General features: G+C 46.5%; 1 protein-coding gene across 1 annotated transcript in view; it reads right to left on the bottom strand.

Moving 5' to 3' along the window:
- Nucleotides 1-2,416: 2,416 nt before the first annotated feature.
- LOC119150877 (ras and Rab interactor 3-like) overlaps nucleotides 2,417-19,672 on the bottom strand; it is a 180,289-nt gene continuing 163,033 nt past the window's right edge. The window contains exons 25-27 of the mRNA XM_037393969.1: nucleotides 13,559-13,690; nucleotides 9,795-9,958; nucleotides 2,417-7,841 (exon numbers count right to left, since the gene is read on the bottom strand). Coding sequence (XP_037249866.1) covers nucleotides 7,533-7,841; nucleotides 9,795-9,958; nucleotides 13,559-13,690 — 605 coding nt within the window. The 3' untranslated portion in view covers nucleotides 2,417-7,532. The remainder of the gene's footprint in view (nucleotides 7,842-9,794; nucleotides 9,959-13,558; nucleotides 13,691-19,672) is intronic.

The following is a 19,672-nucleotide window of genomic DNA, read 5'->3' on the forward strand; positions in this document are numbered from 1 at the left end:
GGTTACCTGTCCCCTGTAAGCCTTTTATAAGGTGGGTCATCTCAAAAAAAAAACCCAACCAAAAAACCCCAAACCAACAAAACACAAAACAAACCCCAAAAGCAACAAGAGCGAACAATATCAAAACCCCCAAAGTCACGTTGGAAGGCACCACTCCTTAGAGGTGACTCAGTTAAATGACAAGCCAGGGGAAAATTAGATGTTACAAGATGATTCAAAATAGTTTTAGGCTGTCCATAGCTTTTTACATGTGTAGACAGGATACAGAAAGAATTCAGGATTCTTTCCAAAGTATGTTTAATTACGCAAAATTACCTCCTCTCCTTGGGGGAAAAAACCCCAAGCTTTGGCAAAATCTAAAGCACTATCTCCAAGATGGAGAAGAGCCTTGAGTAGCTCCACTCAAAGGAGAGGGGGTGTAACTGAAACTGCTTTTATATAGAAAAGAGCCAGATAAAGCCAGGAGCGTTAGCACTTTCAGCTGTTGGCGGAGTGAGGGAGTGAGAGAAATCCCAGAGCACAGCTAGTGTCAGTATGGATGGGGAAAGGTAAAGGTATGTGGAACTAGGCTTTACTGAATTCAGAAGTTAAAGTTTGCACCTTGGGGGTTGTTGAAAGTTCAGATACGCGCTACTTTTGAGTTCCTTATTTCTTTTCAGCTGTAAAGCTGGGGCTTTGTAGGAGAAATCTAAAAACGAGAGTATGAAATTCTTGAGTGCCTGAATGTGTTGCAGGTGTTCCCATGATGGCAGGAGGGAGGGGCTGGCCATACAGGACAGCTTTTAGGCAGTCTGGCTGCTGTCATGCAAGAGCCCCCAGTTGCTTTGAAAGAACAGGAAAAATTACTCCTTCAAAGCCCTGGTTGAATATAAACATTAAATCTGCTGTGTTTTACACATCTCTGCTTTTAGATTTGTTCTCTACCCTAGAAATCCATGCTGCTTCTCAAGCACTTAGCATCATCAGTTCATAGTTTCAACAATTTTCTTCACCCTTTAGAAATACCCATTTTCTTCTAAGTATTCAGAAGAAGCTTTTGGTCTTTTTATATCTAGAATGCAAAGGGGAAAAAAAGAAGCCCTCCAGGCTCTTCCCAGGTAGCATCACTTTACAGCTAAGAGTCTCCAGCCATACTAAATAGTCCTCAAAAAGTAGTTATCAGGTGAAAAATTGGCTACTAGCAGGCAATTTTTATTTTCACACATCACTGACAACCCAGGTGGCACTTGTGCCTCAGTACTGTCTTGTGCCCTGGCCCTCCTGCAGAGTCTTTAGCTCTGAGGATGCAAAGCTGAAATGTGGGAGAGTGAGATTTTGTTCTGTTTTCCTTCTGCAAGACCAGAGTGTCACCATCCTAAATGCTACCCATGGTGGCGGTACCCCTTCCCTCAGGGATGTGTGGAAATGGAAGAGAGAGGCAATCTGCTGAAGGTGTTGCTGCGCCCCCAATGCTGTCTGAGATGCAGCAGGTTCTTACCCATATCCTGCAAAAAGCATTAATGTGCTGTTGGATTTCCAGTTTGTATCCAGACACCCATTCCCTTTGCAGTCGCTCAGGGAACAGCCCCACAGAAGAAAAAACCCCAGCACCTTCAACTGCACTTGTCAATACACGGGTTTTAAGGCCTGCAAATAGCATCACACAGGCTTAGTGCCTACATGGCAGGCTGTTTATTTTGGGATGGTAATAGAAACTGATGAGAAAATAGTTTTAGGATTGTGCAAGGTCATTCTTACGCTAGAGTATCTTGTGCTGTATTGGGCAAGAGCAGACGCCCTCACTCTTTCTGCAGGCACGCAGCTGCCCAGCCTGCTGTTCCTAGAATGCGGGGGTGCAGGAATGACTGCTGCAAAATACGGAAAACTGTCAGGTTCCCAGCAAAGTGTCATCACCAGGCAGAACAGGGCAAAGTTGAGGCTATGTTATTTACAAAAAGTTTACTGAGCAGAATAGTTGTGTATATCGTTAAGCCCTGGGAAGAGTGTCACACCAGCCAGGGCTTCCTGTCCTCCTCCTCCTCATTGCCAGGAACAGAGTTCAAGGCCCTTTTCCCAGCTGTTCTCTGCCAGATCTGCCCTGTGCTTCTACCCAACATCCTGCTGCACACAGCAGTTCACCGCCTTTCCTCTGAGAGGGCCTGGAGGGCAGGAGGCGCGATCAGCCTCCGCCGTGTGCTATATGCTGACTAGTTCTATATAATGCAAACTTACACGGAACATAGTTTTGTTCAGAGCGCGTGTAACCACCCTCCCTTCTCTACTGGCAATGAAGCAGAAGGCAGTTCACCTGGAGTTGTAGTGCACTTTTTGAAGGATTGCAGTAAGCAGTAGTAGTTCAGCTCTGGCCGGACCGAGTTGTGTCTTCTCTCACCAGGACGATTTAAGGTAAGTGCTGAGCAGCCGTGCCCGTCTCGGGGCAGGAGGCTGAAGGCCTCTTGCTCTGTGCTCAGCCTCTGCCCTGTGGGAACAGGGATGGAAGGGCAGCGGAGGGAAAGGACACAAGCTAAAGTCCTGACTAAGCAGCATTTCATGCCAAGAGCTCATGCAATTCTGAATCAGCAGCTGCTTCCTTCCTAGGGACACGATACCCCAAAAGAGGCAGGGGACAACAGAAATATTACAAGTCTGTAACTCCATGAGGCGCAGGCAGAGTCGGCCAGTGTCCTACAGGAGCAACGTCCATCCAAGGAGGGACTCTGGTGGGACAGGCAGGGTGTTTGGCATGGCTAGGAGGAAACCATTTTTCACACTGCAAGGGTTTGAAGTGCTGGACCAGGGCCCTGCCGAGGCTGTATGACCTCCAGCCCTGGAGACCTGCCCCACGGAAGGCTGAGGCCCCCAGCAGCCCTGGGAGGCAGCCCCACCTGAGCAGGAGTTGGACTGGTGACCTCCAGGGGTCCCTGCCAGCCTGAGTGACTCCACAAGCCTGTGGAAAAAAGCCAGGCTCATGACGGGTTTCAAAGTACAGTTGGTGACTGATGCATGATGAGGCCCAGAAAATCCACAGGAAAACTGCCTTTGATTTCAGCGGCTTTTATTTTAGGTTATACAGGATCTGTCGGTGTAATCATTTCAGTGAATTATTGACAGATGGTATCACTGGCTGCAAAGTGGCGTTAAATCAGCTCTGCACAGGAGGTGGCCACATGGGCTTTTTGTTTTTTCTTTGCAGGAGTCGCCAGGTTCAGCAGCAGGTCTCCCTCTTCCTCGCTCTCGCACTGGGTTCCTTTGCTTGTGAGTACATGAGCAATTGTTGCACATTTCTTTGCGAGTGTGTGTTTTGAGGAGGCCTTGGCTGTATTGCACAAGCCTCCTTGGTCAAAGTCTCCTGAAACACTCCTGTCTGCTGATTTCCGTGTGAGGGCCAGTGCATGAGTCACGGCATGACCATCTTGACTAACCAGGGGAGGCTGCAGATCACCAGACTGGGCTGCTTCCTCCTCGCCTGGGCTGCAGCATGAGGAAACCCCATGGCAAAGCGAATTAATAAAATCCCATGAAGCATTTAAAAATGCCCATTTAATTCCCACATTTTACTTTTTTTTTTTTTTTTTTCTCACCACCCAAAGTGTCAGATATCAGCCCAAAGCAGCACAAGACCCTGGGCACCAGGGTCCGGGTGAAGGGACATGCTGAACCGCTCCAGCTGGGGACTCTGAGATTCGCCAGGGTCACCAAAACAACAGCACGTTTGTTCCAGACAGGCTGGTTTTGCGTGACCCTGGTGCAGACAGGGCCCGAGTCCCACCGCTGAGTTGTGAGCTTGGAGAGGCAGCAGCCATCCTGCTGTCCTCCAGGACCCCATCCTTTCGGTCATCTCCCAGCTTGCATTCCCTGACAAGGCACAGCTCTGGTCAGGCCCTGGAGGAGCGCGGTCACCCCTGTACCCCAGATCTGTACGTTTAGCAAAGTTGTTGCTGGTGGTTTATACATGTGACCAAACAGGCCAGGTGCCCCATGCCTTCAGAGCAAGCCCTGCTCTGCACTGAGCCCCAGCACAGGGATTTCCTTCCAGGCAGCTCGCAGCCAGGCACGGTAACTGGCATTACTGTCGATAATCTTGGAGCTCAGCAGAGCCATGGCAACCTTTGCAAATCAAATCAGAGATTTCCAGCTGTTATGCCAGATGAAAATGTTGCATGTGCAATTTGAGAGCCTGTGTAAAAGCTCACAAAAATTCAGCTGGCACTCCTTGCATTTTGAAAACTGGGATCTGCAGGTCTGATTTTGGGACTAGGCTTTGGTAAATTTTAGTCGAAGCCCTTTTGGATTGCAGTGATTTAACACTGTCGTGGTTTCCACGGGCTCCACTGATCACCTGTATAATCTATGGTTTCCCCTTGCCCCGAGGTCCAGCTGCTGACTCAGCCATCCCAGGACACTGTGCTTCACTTCGTCCATCTGTTGCTTGACCCTGGCTAATGCAAGGTGCGGTTGCTCTTTGGAAATACCCAGCAGATCTGCCCTAGCTTCCTTCCTTGCCTGTTTCTACTTTGGCCTCACCCCCATGAGATTACTTTAGGCTTATTAACTGTGAATGTTACAGTATAAAGATAACCTGATCGTGCCAAGGACTTTGGCAGACATCTGCATCTTTGCTCCTGGGGCTTAAAATAACTCGCAGCAGCCAAGGCAGAACTAAGCTGCTGGTCAGACGCACCCCACCTCCCCCCCGATCTATGGGTCTGGCAGCCCCAGTCCCGCCATACGTGGACCCCAGGCAGTGTGATACCTGTGCATAGGTAATGCAAGGTAAGGTGGGTCCATGGCTTGGAGTCCTATCAAGAGAGGTGAGGAGGCCAGTGGGAGGTGGGCCAGAGCTAGTCTGGGCCCATGGTTTGGGTGTGGAAGGGAGGTGAGAGGCAGGGGAGGTGTTGCCTTTGGGAGACCAGGTGTAAAACAGAGGATTTGGAGAGGGTGTGTGTGTGTGGGGTGGTTGAGAAAAAAGGAAGGTTCATAAGTGATGCTGCCCAGAGGTTGGACCCTCCTGCTGCCACCCCAGGGGTGACAGTCCAGATCGTCTTCAGTATGGCCAACACGGAGCAGATCACCGATGACACCTATGGTGGAAGCGGGACAACCAGCCTCTCTGTGCTGTGTGTCAGGTATTTACCGGCATTGCTTCCACCGCAGGGGGGGAAACTGCCATGAGCTTGCCTAGCACTCAGGGGTGGTGGTGGGCCAAGGAGCTGGGCAGGGTGAGGACACATTGCCCCACAGCCGGAGCACCCAGGGTGACCCTGTACCTAGCCCCTTGGTGAGGGCCTGCCACCAAGCCATTGGTGGAAGGACAAGAGCTGACATCCTCACCACAGCCTGCAGGACTGACATGAGGAGGCTCCCATTGGGGCAGAGAGGCCAGCAGCTCCCAGGGCCACCGGGCTCGCTGGAGGTCTGTCCCACTGCTACAGCCAGGAGTGGGACAGCAGGGAGCACCAGGGGCAGCCCCAGTCCTGGGCATCAGGCACCTCCCTGGGGCTGGGGACAGGCTGAGGCCAGGCTGGGACATAGCTGGGGGATGCTGGAGACCAGCCCTGCTGCAGCATCACTAGGGCAGGGGCTGACAGCCCTGGGGAGGCACTGGAGGCAGCAATACCTGTGAGTGCCCGGAGAGCAGCATCCCCTCCATCAGATCGGTACTGGAAACCTGTATCTCAGGTTTGGTCATGGCATCCCGAGTGCCACTCTGAGAGCAGCACAGGCTCCCAGCAGGAGCATGCTGACCTGCAGGAGGCTAATGGCAGTGCGAGGGAGGGGTTCAGCTCCAGCATTCTGCAGGTGTGCTGCCCAGCGGCATGGCGGATGTGCCAACAGCTGTACACAAGCAGAAGTAACGATGAATTTGGAGTCAGCTCAGTGCTGGTGTCACACACTGCAAGCTCTGCGCATGATGTCCTGGAAACCAAGATTGCAGTTATTCACTGTTCCTCATTCTTGATTGCTCTCCCTTCCTGACAAGACGTGCACGCAGCCCCAGCTGGCAGATACACAGCACTGGTTTGCTATCTGTGTGCAGATTTGGCCAGTGCATGCTACAGCTGGGGCAGTAGACGAAGACGTTTCAAGCTCCAGAGGCTAAGAGAGTGATCAGGTAACATGCAATTCCATTTTGCCTTTGGAGCTTCAGGAGTAAGGCAGGGACCATGGGCAACCTGGCCCAGCATGCCCCAGTTCTTTCTTTGAATGTCGGTGGAAGGAAACAATAGTAGCTTTGAGCAAAACCCACAGCGAAACACCTTCTCTTCCTAAGCAGAGCTTTGCTAGGCCTGACCCAAGGCTGTAGCTGCAGTTGAGGTTACTTGTCTCCCACATGCAGACAATCCAGCAACTTGGTTTCACAGTGGGAATGAAGGCACCCAGAAGACATGGATCTGTCTTGCAATTAAGGTTCCTGCTTCCATTATCCAATCCTGGACACTTTTTTTGTAATTTCATGACATGCATTTTTGCATTGGTTCTATTTATTCTGCGGGAATTCAGGTTTGCAAGGAAATATGTCTGCAATGACAGAATGACTGAAATACAGGTAGAAAGGAAAACCAGCAATTTCTATCTGCAGCATCCTGAATTTATTAAAGTAATAACCTGGTGGGACTTATAGCTATGAAAACACTAGAGAAAATTATATCCAGGTAAAAAAGGACAGATAATTAATACTAGCTCTTTTTTACTTTCATATTTTATCTGGTTTGCTACACTGGGAAAATTATTAAGTTCTTTACAAACACTTATTTTAAAATAATAGCACTGTATCACACATGGAAATAAATATACAATAACCAATGACACTATCATACAACCACTGTGATTAAAACTGCTGTACATGTAAAACTGGCGGTGAAGACTTTCAATCTTTAAGAAAAATACATTGATGAAAATGCCTAAGCTACCTGATTTCAGTGACAAATAGACGGCAGAAAATGTATTTTTAGTGAAGGTACAGGATCATCTTACATGGTCTGTAATTGTGTGAATTTCAAAGGCAATGGCATGTTGTAGACAGCAAGACAGAGATGGAGTTCTGCTACCGGAGGCAACCCTATGCCACTGAATACATTAGACGTCTAAGACTCAATTTATTCAAACTGGGTGAACAGATACTATAAGGCATAAACGTAGTCTTACCTCCAGATAGCATTGAGGTGTGTGCAGACACAGGCCTTGTGCACAGAGATGATTCACACCTGCCATAATTTATTATGGAGTAAAAGTCCCCTTCTCGGCAAGATCTCTGGATTTTCTCCACTGTCCATTTACATTCTGTGACATTGCCAGTGGGAGGTTCTGAGGTTTCATACTTCAAGTTTTCCAAAGGATGAATGTTCTCCTGAATGCTCCTTTTATTTCTGCAAATGAACTCTGCTGAGAAATGCCCTGTATTAAGACAGCATCTACAATTAGCACATCTGCCCTGTGTCGAAGGCCATGCTCCAGAGATTTTCTGAGGTCTGCAGATACCAGAGGATGTCATGAGATAAACTCTCCAGCCCTTCCAGGATGACAGCAAACACAACAGAAGAGCAGCATGGCCCTTAGGGAAAGTCTGACTCTTTGACAATTGGAACTGGTGGGGCTTTATGATCTATTGGTTTATAAATAAAATGGAAATCTTTCTTGATTTCACTCTTCAGCAGGGAGGCTTTGATATGGTGAGGAAGGGCGTCTTTGTCCAGCTGCAGCCACTGGTCATCAACATAAACAAAGAGTCCATAATCCTTGGGATGGGAGACTTCAAACTTTTCGGCACACTGCTGGCTCAGCTGCTCAGCTGTGGTGTCGTTCCGGGAAGCAAGTGTCCTTGACTGAGCACCGATTTCCAGAAAGGAAACAGAGATGAAGTCCTGAAGAGATACATGAGGATAGATCTTGCAGTTAGCACAGTGACTTGGGACTGAAGGAGGCAGAATTCAGCCCAAAACTCTAGCTGATTAGAGCTCCTAAATGCTCCCAAATATCCTCCAGTCTCCTCTAATGCCCCAGTTATTCTCTCTTCTGTCCCCTCTGATAAACAACCTCTCAATCAGCAAATACTTAAACTAACAAATAATGAAATAATTAGCCCTATAAAGACACGTAAGTGAAAGCTTTTTTGTGATTTTAAGGAGCAGTCTGCAGCAGTTCCTTCTCCCACCTTTCTACAGCTCCTGAAGAAATAGGGTGCAAAGTAGTAAGACCAGAGTAACAAGCCAAAACCTCAGAGATCTGGCCTGAAAACCCCGTCTCACAGTAACAGGAAAGGACTAGCAGTGTGGCGACCTTTGCAACTCCATCACCCAAACAGCATCTTGAGAGCGTGTCCTCCAAACTTCCTTCCCTCAGTAAGGAAACAAGAAGTTATGTTGTTATGCTGAGGAGGCTGATTTACTTGTATCCCGTTTCAGGCCGTAACAACTGTTGGGACAACTTTCCTCCTGCCAAACTCGTGAGGAACAGAATATAGAGAGCTTTTGGTCACGGTGGAACCTGTGTGTTTAATTTGTATCTGTGAAGGTCAAAAAAATTTCCAGGAATTTTGGTGTATCTCTGCAGATGATTAAGGCAGCCAGAGGGATGTGCAGGGGCACATCAGCAAGCTGTTTACCTCTGCCAGGATGGGCTCACGTGTCTCTGATGTTACCTCTCACTCAAAGGAACAAAAACCCTGCCTTAATGTTGCTGGAGGTGGTGGGAATCTTCTGGGGAAGCATTCACAATTTTCAGTTTTGCATTGTGAAGGCTTTACAGAACCTGAGACGTAGCCTTTGCTGCCTCCCTGTGGGTGTCAATTTGATCAAAGGACGTGGGGCTGACAGGGCACCCCAGTCCTGGAGCCAGCCTCATCATGGCTGGAGGCCCCAAACACCCATCTCTCCTGGGACCCTCTCCCTCTGGTGCGTGGGGAGGTCTTCACCAGGCCACACACAGCATGGGCTTCAAAGCTAACCTGACATTATTTGGTCTTCCCTGCTGCCAGACAGGTAAAGCCAGACTCTGGAAGATGCTCATCTGACCGGCCCTCCAGACGTCTCAGGTCCTCCTACATCTTTCTGCCATCTAGGAACCACCCCCACATAGCCTGCTCACATCTCAGCTTAGCTCATTAACATACCCCCTTGTAGTACCTAAAGGGGGCCTACCAGAAGGCCAGAGAGGGACTTTTTACAAGGGCATGCAGTGATAGGACAAAGGGTAATAATGGCTTTAAGCTGAGAAAGGGTAGAATTAGATTAGATATTAGAAAGAAATTCTTTACTTCAGTGAGGGCGGTGAGGCACTGGCACAGGCTGCCCAGAGCAGCTGTGGATGCCCCATCCATGGCAGTGTTCAAGGCCAGGCTGAATGGGGCTTTGAGCAACCTGGTCTAGTGAAAGGTGTCCCTGCCTGTGGCAGGGGTTTGGAACTAGATGACCTTTAAGGTTCCTTCCAACCCAAACCATTCTATGACTCTGTGATTCCCCCAGCCCCTAAGGGTGATGCAGGAGAAGGGCTCCCTGCCTCCCCACCACAGCTCTCCACACGTGAAGGCCTCTAGCGTACCTCCTTCAAGAAAGCACAACAAAATCACTCTGCAGTCATATTTAAAATTATACTGTTGTGAGAGTACTTCAAGATTTCAAAATGCATTTTGTTAAGTATTATATATTTCAAATGAGGTGTGTTTTTTAAAATTTAGAAATCTTGCACTGTATGTATGTACTCTTGTTTTTTAATAGTGATTTGGGTTACCTTAAAAAAATAATTATCATATTAAAACTTAGTATAGTGAGAGCATGTTCATCTTCCAGGCTTTTTCCCTAGAAAATAACGTCAGCTACCTGCACTGATGAGCGGGAAGCCCGCGCCTTGTTCAGTGTCCTCCGTCGCTCCCAGCGGTGAATGGAGTCCTGCACCTCCATGCTCAGCTGCCGTGTGACAGTGATTTTGTCGTAGTTCTTGATGTGCTCCAGTGCCCCATAGGTGGTGGTTAAATAATAGGAGCCTGCAAAAGAAGGTGGTCTTGTATAAACATCACACCAGCACAGGCCATCCATTTCCAATTCCATCCTGACTGCTTGTGCCCGTGCAGTGGCAGTTGTCTAACACTCGCACTATCTGGGCCTCGCTGCAGGGAGTTGCAGGGGTGTCTGATGTTAACCCAAGAGAAGGAACACCTAACAGCCAGCATCCTCCACCTCCTTCTGCTTCACAGCAATGTCACTGCCCAGACTGCTGAGGCTGTAGGTGCCCTAGGAGGAAACAGAGACTGAAGGTAAATGAGTACAAAAGCAGGTCTCACAAACAAACCCAAACCAACGCCTTTGACCACAGATGGTTTGGTTTTGGGGGCACGGCCATCATTGTGTTGTGCTTAACAAGGCCAGTACAACAAGTAAGTAATCTGGGCTCCTGAGCATTCCCCATAATGCAGGGGGAAAGTAACAATCATAGTGAGCGCTCTGTAGGAAAAGTATAAGGCCTGGATTCAGCCCCTCTAATGTTTAGGTCCCCTGTGGGCTCAGCATTGTTGCAGGATGTCTCAGACCTGTAAGGACAAGTTACCCTGTAGTCCCTCCATCTCTATCAACTAGACAGGGAGCCCAGCTGCTTGGCTGAGAGTAATTCCCGGACTGTTCAGAGTTGCTGGGTAAATCTTGCTAAAACAGAGAAACCGGGGACAAAGCAGGAAAAGCCCACAGCCAGCCCTTTTCCTTCAGAAACTCCCTGACTGCTGCTGCAACAAGTAACCAGCTCCAGCAGCCAGGGAAGCTCATGATAAGCACAGGGTTCGTCAGCAAAGCAGGAGGTAAGCCCTGGTATGAGGACAGGGTTAACATGAGGAGGGGGCTGCCCAGGCTGCATGGCACCCCAGCACCGCTCACCCGCAGCGCTGGCTCTGCCGGCTGCCCCGGGGCTCAGCCCGGGCTCTCCTGCGAGAGGGCAGCGGGCAGCTGCTGGAGCAGCCCCGCGGCGTCCCGGGGGCAGCGAGGGTGGGGACGCGTCCCCCGGGCCCCCAGGCGACAGCGCGCCGGGCTGAAGCGGTGCGAGCGGCCGCCCCGGGCCCGCACGGCGCCCCCCGCGGCTGCCTCGGCCCGGCCCGGGCCGGCCCAGCGCTGGCTCGCCCGGCGGCGCGGCGGGGGTGCCGGCCGGTGAGGGGCCCCACGGCGGCCGCTGCCGCGGGGTGGCACTGCCACACCACTAACGGCGCCGCGCCGCCCCGGCCAGCCCCGCAGCCACCGCGGCGGGCCGCTTCGGCGGGGGCGGGCAGGAAGGGCGGCCTTTGCAGAGCACCGTCAGAGTTTGGCGGGGGAGAGGAGAGACAAGTCGCTGCCATCTTACTGTCTGTACTCGGGTGGATCCGATGAGGAGCGTCCCACAGCTGTGTGGGCCTGCACACACCCAGAACACCACTTCTGTGTTGTCTCCCACGACATGCTGCCCGATAACAGGTTTGCCAGTGCCACTTTCCCTGTCTTAAACATAGTTACTGCCTTCCCCTGTCTGTCATTCCTCCTGTTCTGACCAGGATGGGACCTGCAGCCTGGTGTAGCCCTTCCCTCATAATTCAGGGAGGAAGATCTCCTAGCCCCCTATGACATATTCTTTAAGGATTAATTTTTCTTCCACTTTCCAGTATCTTATTTCCACACAGTCATTCCCCATCTTCTATCCTTGCCTTTGCCCCAGTAATCCACATCACTGTTGTTATAAAATTAAAAGTAAAGTTTTAATTTGCAGGCCAGATTTAAATGATTTTGTGTATTGACCTCACATAACTTCACAGTTTCCTCACTTCTGCTTTCCTTTTTTCCCTTGTATCTCAATGCCTGAATCACCTTTTGCCATTTAACTTTGAAAGGCCTAACTCAAGTTAACTTTTGCCAGTTCCTGTTCCAGCCCTGCACTTTGCAATCTCAGAGATGTCTTCATTGAAGTGTTCTTTTTTTTTTTTTTTTTTTTTCTTTTTTTTCCATTCCCTGTATCCCCAGTTACTCCTAGTCTCCTTTCTGATGTGATTATTTCAGCCAGTTCGATCTGGAACTGCCTCACTTAATTTTTCCCCTTTGCCTGGAGGGCACATCTCACACAGTCTTTGCATCTTTGACTTAAGAGAACTTTCAGCCAGCTTTGCCTTTGATACCCTGAGCTCCCCAACCCCGCTGACTTCAGTAACCCGCCTGGTAGTGTGCCCTTTTGAAACGAAGAACCTGTGGGAAGCCTAGTTACCAAAACCAGCTTAGTTATGTCAGCAAAATGCTTTCCTTAGGCTAACATTTTTTCTGCTAACAATTCTTTTCAGCAGAAAAATCAGCCAGTGCAGAAAGCCCTAACTAATACGATTGCATTGCTGCTGCTCATTCTGTTAGTAATTTTGCCCACTTCTGCACTGTGCGGGGATGACATGCTCTTTGTTACAGACCTATACCTCCATTTAATATAAATTAAATTTGTCTGCTGTTGCTTATCCAGAGCCCCCTTCTAGAACCTCAGTACTTATAAAGTCTAAAATAAACCCATTTTATTGGTTTGGTGACTACCTGGTGATAAATGATCTGTTTTCCCCCCGTCACTGTTAGTACCATTTGCTTCCCAAGCAGTAACTAAAGGCCCACAGTTCCCTGGCATATTTATCCCTGTAATAGAAGAGGTCTTTATTCACATCCAAACTCCATATTCCTCTCCAATGTGACTCTCCTTTCTTTGCCTTGCTATGATACTCAGCCAGAGAACACTGTCGAAGGGGTCACTCAAATTTAGGAGTAGAGTGGCCATGAGAATGATATATGGCTCTAGGCATATGATGCAGTTGAAGAAACGTGTTCTTTTCTCACTGGAATAAATAAAAAGTGTCCACACAATGGACTGCAGCAGCAGTTTAATTTTAGGAGAACACCTTTTAACTTTTCAGCCTTTGGGCCAAGGAAACTAGATCCCTCTGCTCTAGGTTAGTAGTCAAGCAACTCAGTTCTCATTTGTCATAGAATCAGACCTGTAGAATGGTTTGAGTTGGAAGGAACCTCAAAGATCATCTAGTTCCAACCCCCTGGCCATGGGCAGGGACACCTTCCACTAGACCAGGTTGCTCAAAGCCCCATCCAGCCTGGCCTTGAACACTGCAGGGATGGGGCATCCACAGCTTCTCTGGGCAGCCTGTGCCAGTGTCTTGCCACCCTCACAGTAAAGAATTTCTTTCTAATATCTAATCTAAATTTACCCTCTTTTAGTTTAAAATCATTCCCCCTTGTCCTATCGCTACAGGCCCTACTGAAAAGTCTGTCCTCATCTTTCTTATAAGCCCCCTTTAGGTGTTGAAAGGCTGCTATAAGAGCCTTCTCTTTTCCAGGCTGAGCAACCCCAACTCTCTCAGCCTTTTATGCTGGGTCCCTGCCTTTCTAGCTGGTGTCTAATGGCACTGCACTGCTAAAAACAGTTAAAAGTGTTTGACAATAATTTTAAAGCCTCAGATTTATAAAAGCTTGGCCAAAGTTTATCCACAAAGCCTAGCCAGAGCCTTGCCACCTCACTTTCACAAACACTGTAGCAAGGTAAATAATGATCTCCAAAGCGAATATCCCCAGAGCAGATACTGTACTCCTCCTACCTTCCCCTAGCTGCAGAGCAGGGTCCATGAGCTCCATCATATACTCCACATTCAGAAGGACGTCAGCCAAATTGCTGCGGGCCAACACATACATGAGCACAGGCAGGAAGTCATCTGCACCGTAGGGCTTCCCTGAGCAAAGAGAAACACAGAGTGGTCCCAATAAACTTACTACAAAGACACGTTCCCAAACAACAATGACAGCTTCTCAGCCAGCATGTCCTTTGCAGACTTTAGTTTACACTATCTGAAGAGTTAAAGCTTGAAAGCATCAGCAAAGAAAAATGCTGACAAAGGGAAAGCTAGTTCACTTTAAAAGTAAGTAAACTTGCTTCAAGCCCAAAATAAGAGCTAGAAAATTTTCAGTGAGTTCCATTTCTGCCATTCTTTATTAACTGGGGAAAAAGAAACTTAAACTTCATGGATCACAGACAAATGACAATCCTGGAAAAGTGTAAAGGCTGCCAGCTCAGCCCTCTGATTTGACACTGCCATCAAGACTGCAATCCAGGTTTGCAGTGTTAGCAGTGAAGTTGTCTACATGCATTAGGGATATTTATTCTCTTAGGTTTGCTGTATATGTGGGACCAAAGAACAGAAAATAGAATAGTGGGTTTTCGGACTGAGGATTTCCTTCAGAAGGCAAAATATCACACTCCATGTTCCTAATTAAAACAGTCTCCCAAAAGCTAGGATTTTAAGAGGAAGCATCTTTCCAGCCATGGTGTCTAAGAAAACAAAAAGCCTTTCACATTGTACTTAGACTAGTTTTTGGCCTTGGTGTGCAGCAAGTGCTACAGGAACAGCTGCTCATGGGCTCAAAATTTCCTGTGTTTAAAACATCCTTATCAACAAAATCAACAAAGTGATCTTATATGTAAGCTGTAAGAGCTCTTTGGGATCTCCGAGGACAAAAAAGCATACATAGTTAACAGTCACTATTATAAATAACTACTACTTAAAATAGAATCCAAACTGAAGCTTCGCAAAGGGTTACTTTTCTTATTTGAAAGATGCTTTCACTTTCCACCAACATCTCATAAGTTCATCATGGAACCCATAATAACAAGTTGCTTTACAGACCTATCTTCCCAACATTCCGAGCTGACCATTACTCTTAACCTAAGACCAGATTGCTTTCATTCTGCATGTCCTCCCTTAGACTGTGGGCAGTTTTTCCTCATCTGAGCACTTCCATGTGTTGGTTCCATGGGCCATGTGTATCGTTTCACGGGCCATGTGTGTCTCACTTGTAAAGAATCAAAGCTATCCTGGATGTAGCTTTGGTGAAATTATGCCCTAGCCATTTCTGGCCCATAGTCCACATGGTTTTCCATGGTAGGGCACAAATTCCTATTTCTCAAATGTTCCCACTTACTTATTTCAAGTCTTTGCCATGAGTCAGCTTTCCTTTTTTGTCATCATAGCTGATACAGATTCTGCACTGGCAAAGAAAGATATTCTTCTGAAGCCTCAAATAAACATGATCTTAGCCCCTGATTTTAAAAAAAATATAATAGATGTGGCTTTAAAGTAAACCCAGTAATATCTAGTGAACAGAAAGTTGATTCAGTTAAAACAAACTGTTGGAAGATGACAGACCGTCAGGGCTGTAACTCTGTCTAACAGTCCCCACATGCTGCAACAAAGACAATTTATTTAATGAAAGCTGGATTAACGCTTTCAATTCTGTTTGCTTTATTATGGTTGCCTTTACTTAAATGATACAGCCTTAGGTCTTCAACCAAACTATAAAAGGACTTTATGGTTTCATTAACAGCTGGATGGACATTTTGTTTGTCTGTTGTTGCCTTGGCTTATGCCTCTGTGAAAGCTTCAGCTCTGTGAAAGATCTAATTCATTACTGTCATATATATTAATACAAGCAGCTTAGTATTACAGCTATTTAATATTGTCTAGCAAAACTAAGACATGGAAATGTACTAGAAAAACTGCACAGAGAAAAGCCCTGTTCTCCTTTTGACCTGAGTAAATCAGATGCCAACAGAGTTAGTTCTGCATAAAACTAAAGGAAGATGAAGTACCAAAGAGTTTGCTAGGCTCACTTACTACCCTTCTTTAAAAACTTTTTCTTTATGATGTTGTAGTTACTGACCAGTGGCATGGACTGGGTGCTTCTGATTTACTGAAGGCCAAGGGATTTCCAGTGCAACACCAATAGCAGAATTTTCTCTTCCCTACCACTTCTTTTTCATGACCAATCCATGTTGTGTCTGCTAGGGCATCCAAGGAAGTTGCTACTTCACAACACGAATTCCTATTGACTGGAAAAAAAATGCTGTTTTGTTTTTGTTTTTGTTTTTTTTTTTAAATAAAATGTCACCAAAAGAGATCACCAAACAGATAATGGACTGACCAACCAATGCAGAGTGGAAACATCAACTTGGAACTAAACAGTTCCATGGCCCCAGTCATCAACTTCTAGTGTCAACTGAAATGAAAGTTAAGAGGATTCTTTTCAAGAACTAGAGAATCTCTCTATTTCTTTTTTATTATCTGAGAAGTGGTTGTATGTACAAGCAGGCACTGAGTCAATTATTTTTCACTGCTATCTCATTTCTCTAAGCTGATTTAGCTGCTCTGCCCACCAGCCCTTTTTATAAAACTTTCTCAACTTCAAGATTTCATAGAAATATTATTGGACTTCCAGATGTTTATATGGCTTAAATGCAAAAATCTGGTATACAGTTTCTTTTTGATCAATAAACTCAGAGCAGGGATGTCTGACTGCAATAACGGAAAGAGTACTCATTCTCCATATTCTGTATGCTCATAACCTGCATAAATTACTAGACATCATTTTAATCCACTTGTGGGAATATGAAGCCTAATTCTTAAATACCCACGTCTGTAGCTAAAGCTGAAGTCAGCAGGAGCTGTAGGTGTCAACAAGAGAAAAGCAAAGCTAATCATCAAGGATCTGTGTGTTGCCACAAACTTCCCGTGTTGCCTAGGGCAGGTCAGGCATGGCATATTGTGCCTGCTCCTTGTAGGCATCGCAACAGCTTCTCCCCACCGACTGCACATGGAGCCAAAGGATAGGTGCCTTAGAGGGCGGAACTCTGAACCTCCCCTTGTTCTCCTTGCCTTGGATTAACAGCCGGCACAGGGACTAACTTAGACCTGTACAGCCATCAGACCACGTATGGCCCTGAGATGCCCGTATCTCAATCCATCCATGGGGATAATAGGTGCTGTCAGCAACTCAAATATGACCAAGAGGCACAAAGATACATGAAAAAGTGCCTGTGAACCAAGACACCTGAGGTTGGTGCTGCTTAGCATCCTGCAACACACATGCTCCCTGTGCCATGAAAGGCAGCAGGGCACTAACCAGTATCCATCTGGGAGCTGCAGCACGGATGTTCTCTGCAGGCTGCTACCTCCTCAGCTCCACTTTCAATCTGGGCCAGAGCCAAGTTCCCCAACTTGCATTTCTAGCTCCATCTGTGGTCTCTCACAGAGAGGTCTATTTGCAGCTGATGGAGTTAAATCTAGCTCTGACCCTGCCAGTGGTCTCAGTGACACTGGGACTGAGCTTGCTTGTTCAAGGTGGTATTGTCTTACTCCAGATATGACTTGCTTGCTTTATTTCCCCTTCTTCCCTGCAGGATCAGGAAACATTTATTTCATAAATATCTATAAGAAGCTTAAAATAAGCCTTCTCTTCTGCCACAAACTCATCCTGTTATGTTTATAGTGAAGCAAATACAACGTCAGCTCCTGGCTGGAATACAGCACTTGAATAGATGGTTATTAATTAAATACATGATTTAAAGCAACTGGAATTTTGCCCAAGCCCCCATAAAGAAATTACAGCCTATTTTAACACATTCATACATGTCTTTTCCCTCCATGTATATTCTGACAATCAGCAGACAGTGATGATGCTCTGCACCTTGCTGTAATATTTTAGAACCACTGGCATGATGACTAGCAGCAGCTTACCAGGGAATACGAATTTTAGCCTCATTTTATAGCTGGGAAAGCTGAGGTACAGAAAGGTTAAATGAGATCTGTTCAAGATCGTAAGAAAAGATTGTTACCATTCTTCCACTCACCAGCATTTTGCTGTTTCTTGTCTATCCCATACTACTTCAGCAAGGTTTGATTTATGGTATAGTTGAATTAAGAGAGTTAATACATGCAGGCAGCATGAATCCACTTAAAAAGAATATGTTTTTCAGATCAGAAGAATTAGTTCAAATTTTTCAAGGGGAACAGACTCTTTAATGCAAATGTAGACATTGTGCTAGCCAGAAAAAACATAACCTCTAGTCCATCAGCCTTCATTAATAGCAACTTAATACAAATATCCTCTTCCTAAAGACAACAAAGTGAAGGTGTTATGTATAGCTTTATTTTCCTTCTCAGAAGTGAGATGTGATAATGAGCAGTGTGGTGGCATTGCTCTGACATAGTTTTAGAGCTTCTAGTATCGCTCCTACACTGGCTGCTGAAGTTTGAGGCTAGTGGCCTTTTCACAAGCTCAGCTACCCCACTGAAGATACACTGCTGCATGTCCATGCCTTTGTCTAGTGCGCAGCCATACAGGAATGCATCAGGGCAACTAATATCCAGCTGCTCAATCCTACAGGGGATGGCAAACTTCATTCTAAAAGTTAAGGACTAGAAATATTCCAATGAAATATGTGTCCTACCCATCCTCTTTTTCCAAAAGCAGACTGTGCGTTAGCCATGTGGAACTATGCAATAGGAATTATTAAATCAGATGTTTTAGAGCCAGTCACCTAGCCAACTCCATCACTAGTACAAAACTGGTTTTGAACCATATACTCCAGCTCTGTGCAGTTCAAAGATACTCAAACAATGAAGCTTCATAACCTTAGGTAGTCCACAAGTTAAAAATGTTGCAGTAAGAAAATTGTTCCCCTGTTCATTCATCTTGAATCTCCTCAGAAAGCAGTCTCCCCATCTTTCAAAGTTCCAGCTTAAGCTTTGACCCTTTCCGTGCCTGATCTTTCCCACTCATGGACTGATCAGGTTTTGCCTGTTTGTCTCACACAGTATTTCTTCATAAACCAATGCCTACTGCTCCTCTATTTTTGCTTTTCCATCAGTTCTCTTCCACAGAGTGGTAGCTCCCAGGTAGCACAAGGGTGGGTGCTCCAGGCTTACCACTGCCAGTATACACCACACATTGCAGATTTGCATCTTGTTTATCACTCCACAAGTGTCGCTTGTGGTTTTGATAGAGCAAAAAGCAGATCCTCATTCTACTGCTACCACGCAATATACCTTTGACATTTTGTCTGAGTAAAGGTATTTCTGAAAGATAAATAATTAGTAGGTTGTTTCTACATAAGATTACAGTTCCTCTGTATAAATCAGCTATGTGCCTGACTCTCTCTGTGGTATTTGGGCATGCCTTCCAAATGCAGGTGCAGTCAGAGAAGTGGGAGCTTACAGCTCCCCATGAGTCCTGCCTCTTACTTTTTCTAATGCGCAGATGAAAAAATGCCACAAAAAAATGCCAGCCAGTTTGTGAGGGGTGGATTGGATTTCCAGACTCTTCTTTTTAATTCTTTTAATGCTTGTTATTCGTACTAACTACTCCTAGTATCTTTAGCAGTCAGGTTACATATTTTTAGATCATAGGTTACATTCTTGGAGGCATATGTTGCTGTTATTTAAGTTTGTGCAGAACTTGGAAAAGCTCACTGAGACACCACCATGGTATAATAATTGTCCCTTTGGGGAGGATTCACTTACTAATACCACTACCTACACTCTACATGTGAACGTCTGAACCAGTACCCCTAAACTCCTTTTATAGCCAATGATGGACTAATCAATATCGTCAGCGGAGTTTGTCATGAGTCATCTCACCCTAAAGCAGACACCTACATCTAGCCAGATGAATCAACTGAACTCCAGTGAGTAAGTCTCCATTGTCTATAATGAGAAGCCAGACATGTTACCCATCTGTGGCCACCTACAACTACATGTAGCTGTAATGAGTCCTACTTCACCATAGACTTATATCTTAGAGTTGTACTCAGCTGTCTGTTGGGAGAAAGGTGTATTGACAAAGATTGTGAAGTTGCCTTCCTGATTCTTTGTGATGAATCA

This window comes from Falco rusticolus, chromosome 7 (genome assembly GCF_015220075.1).
Source record: "Falco rusticolus isolate bFalRus1 chromosome 7, bFalRus1.pri, whole genome shotgun sequence".
Lineage (NCBI taxonomy): Eukaryota > Metazoa > Chordata > Aves > Falconiformes > Falconidae > Falco > Falco rusticolus.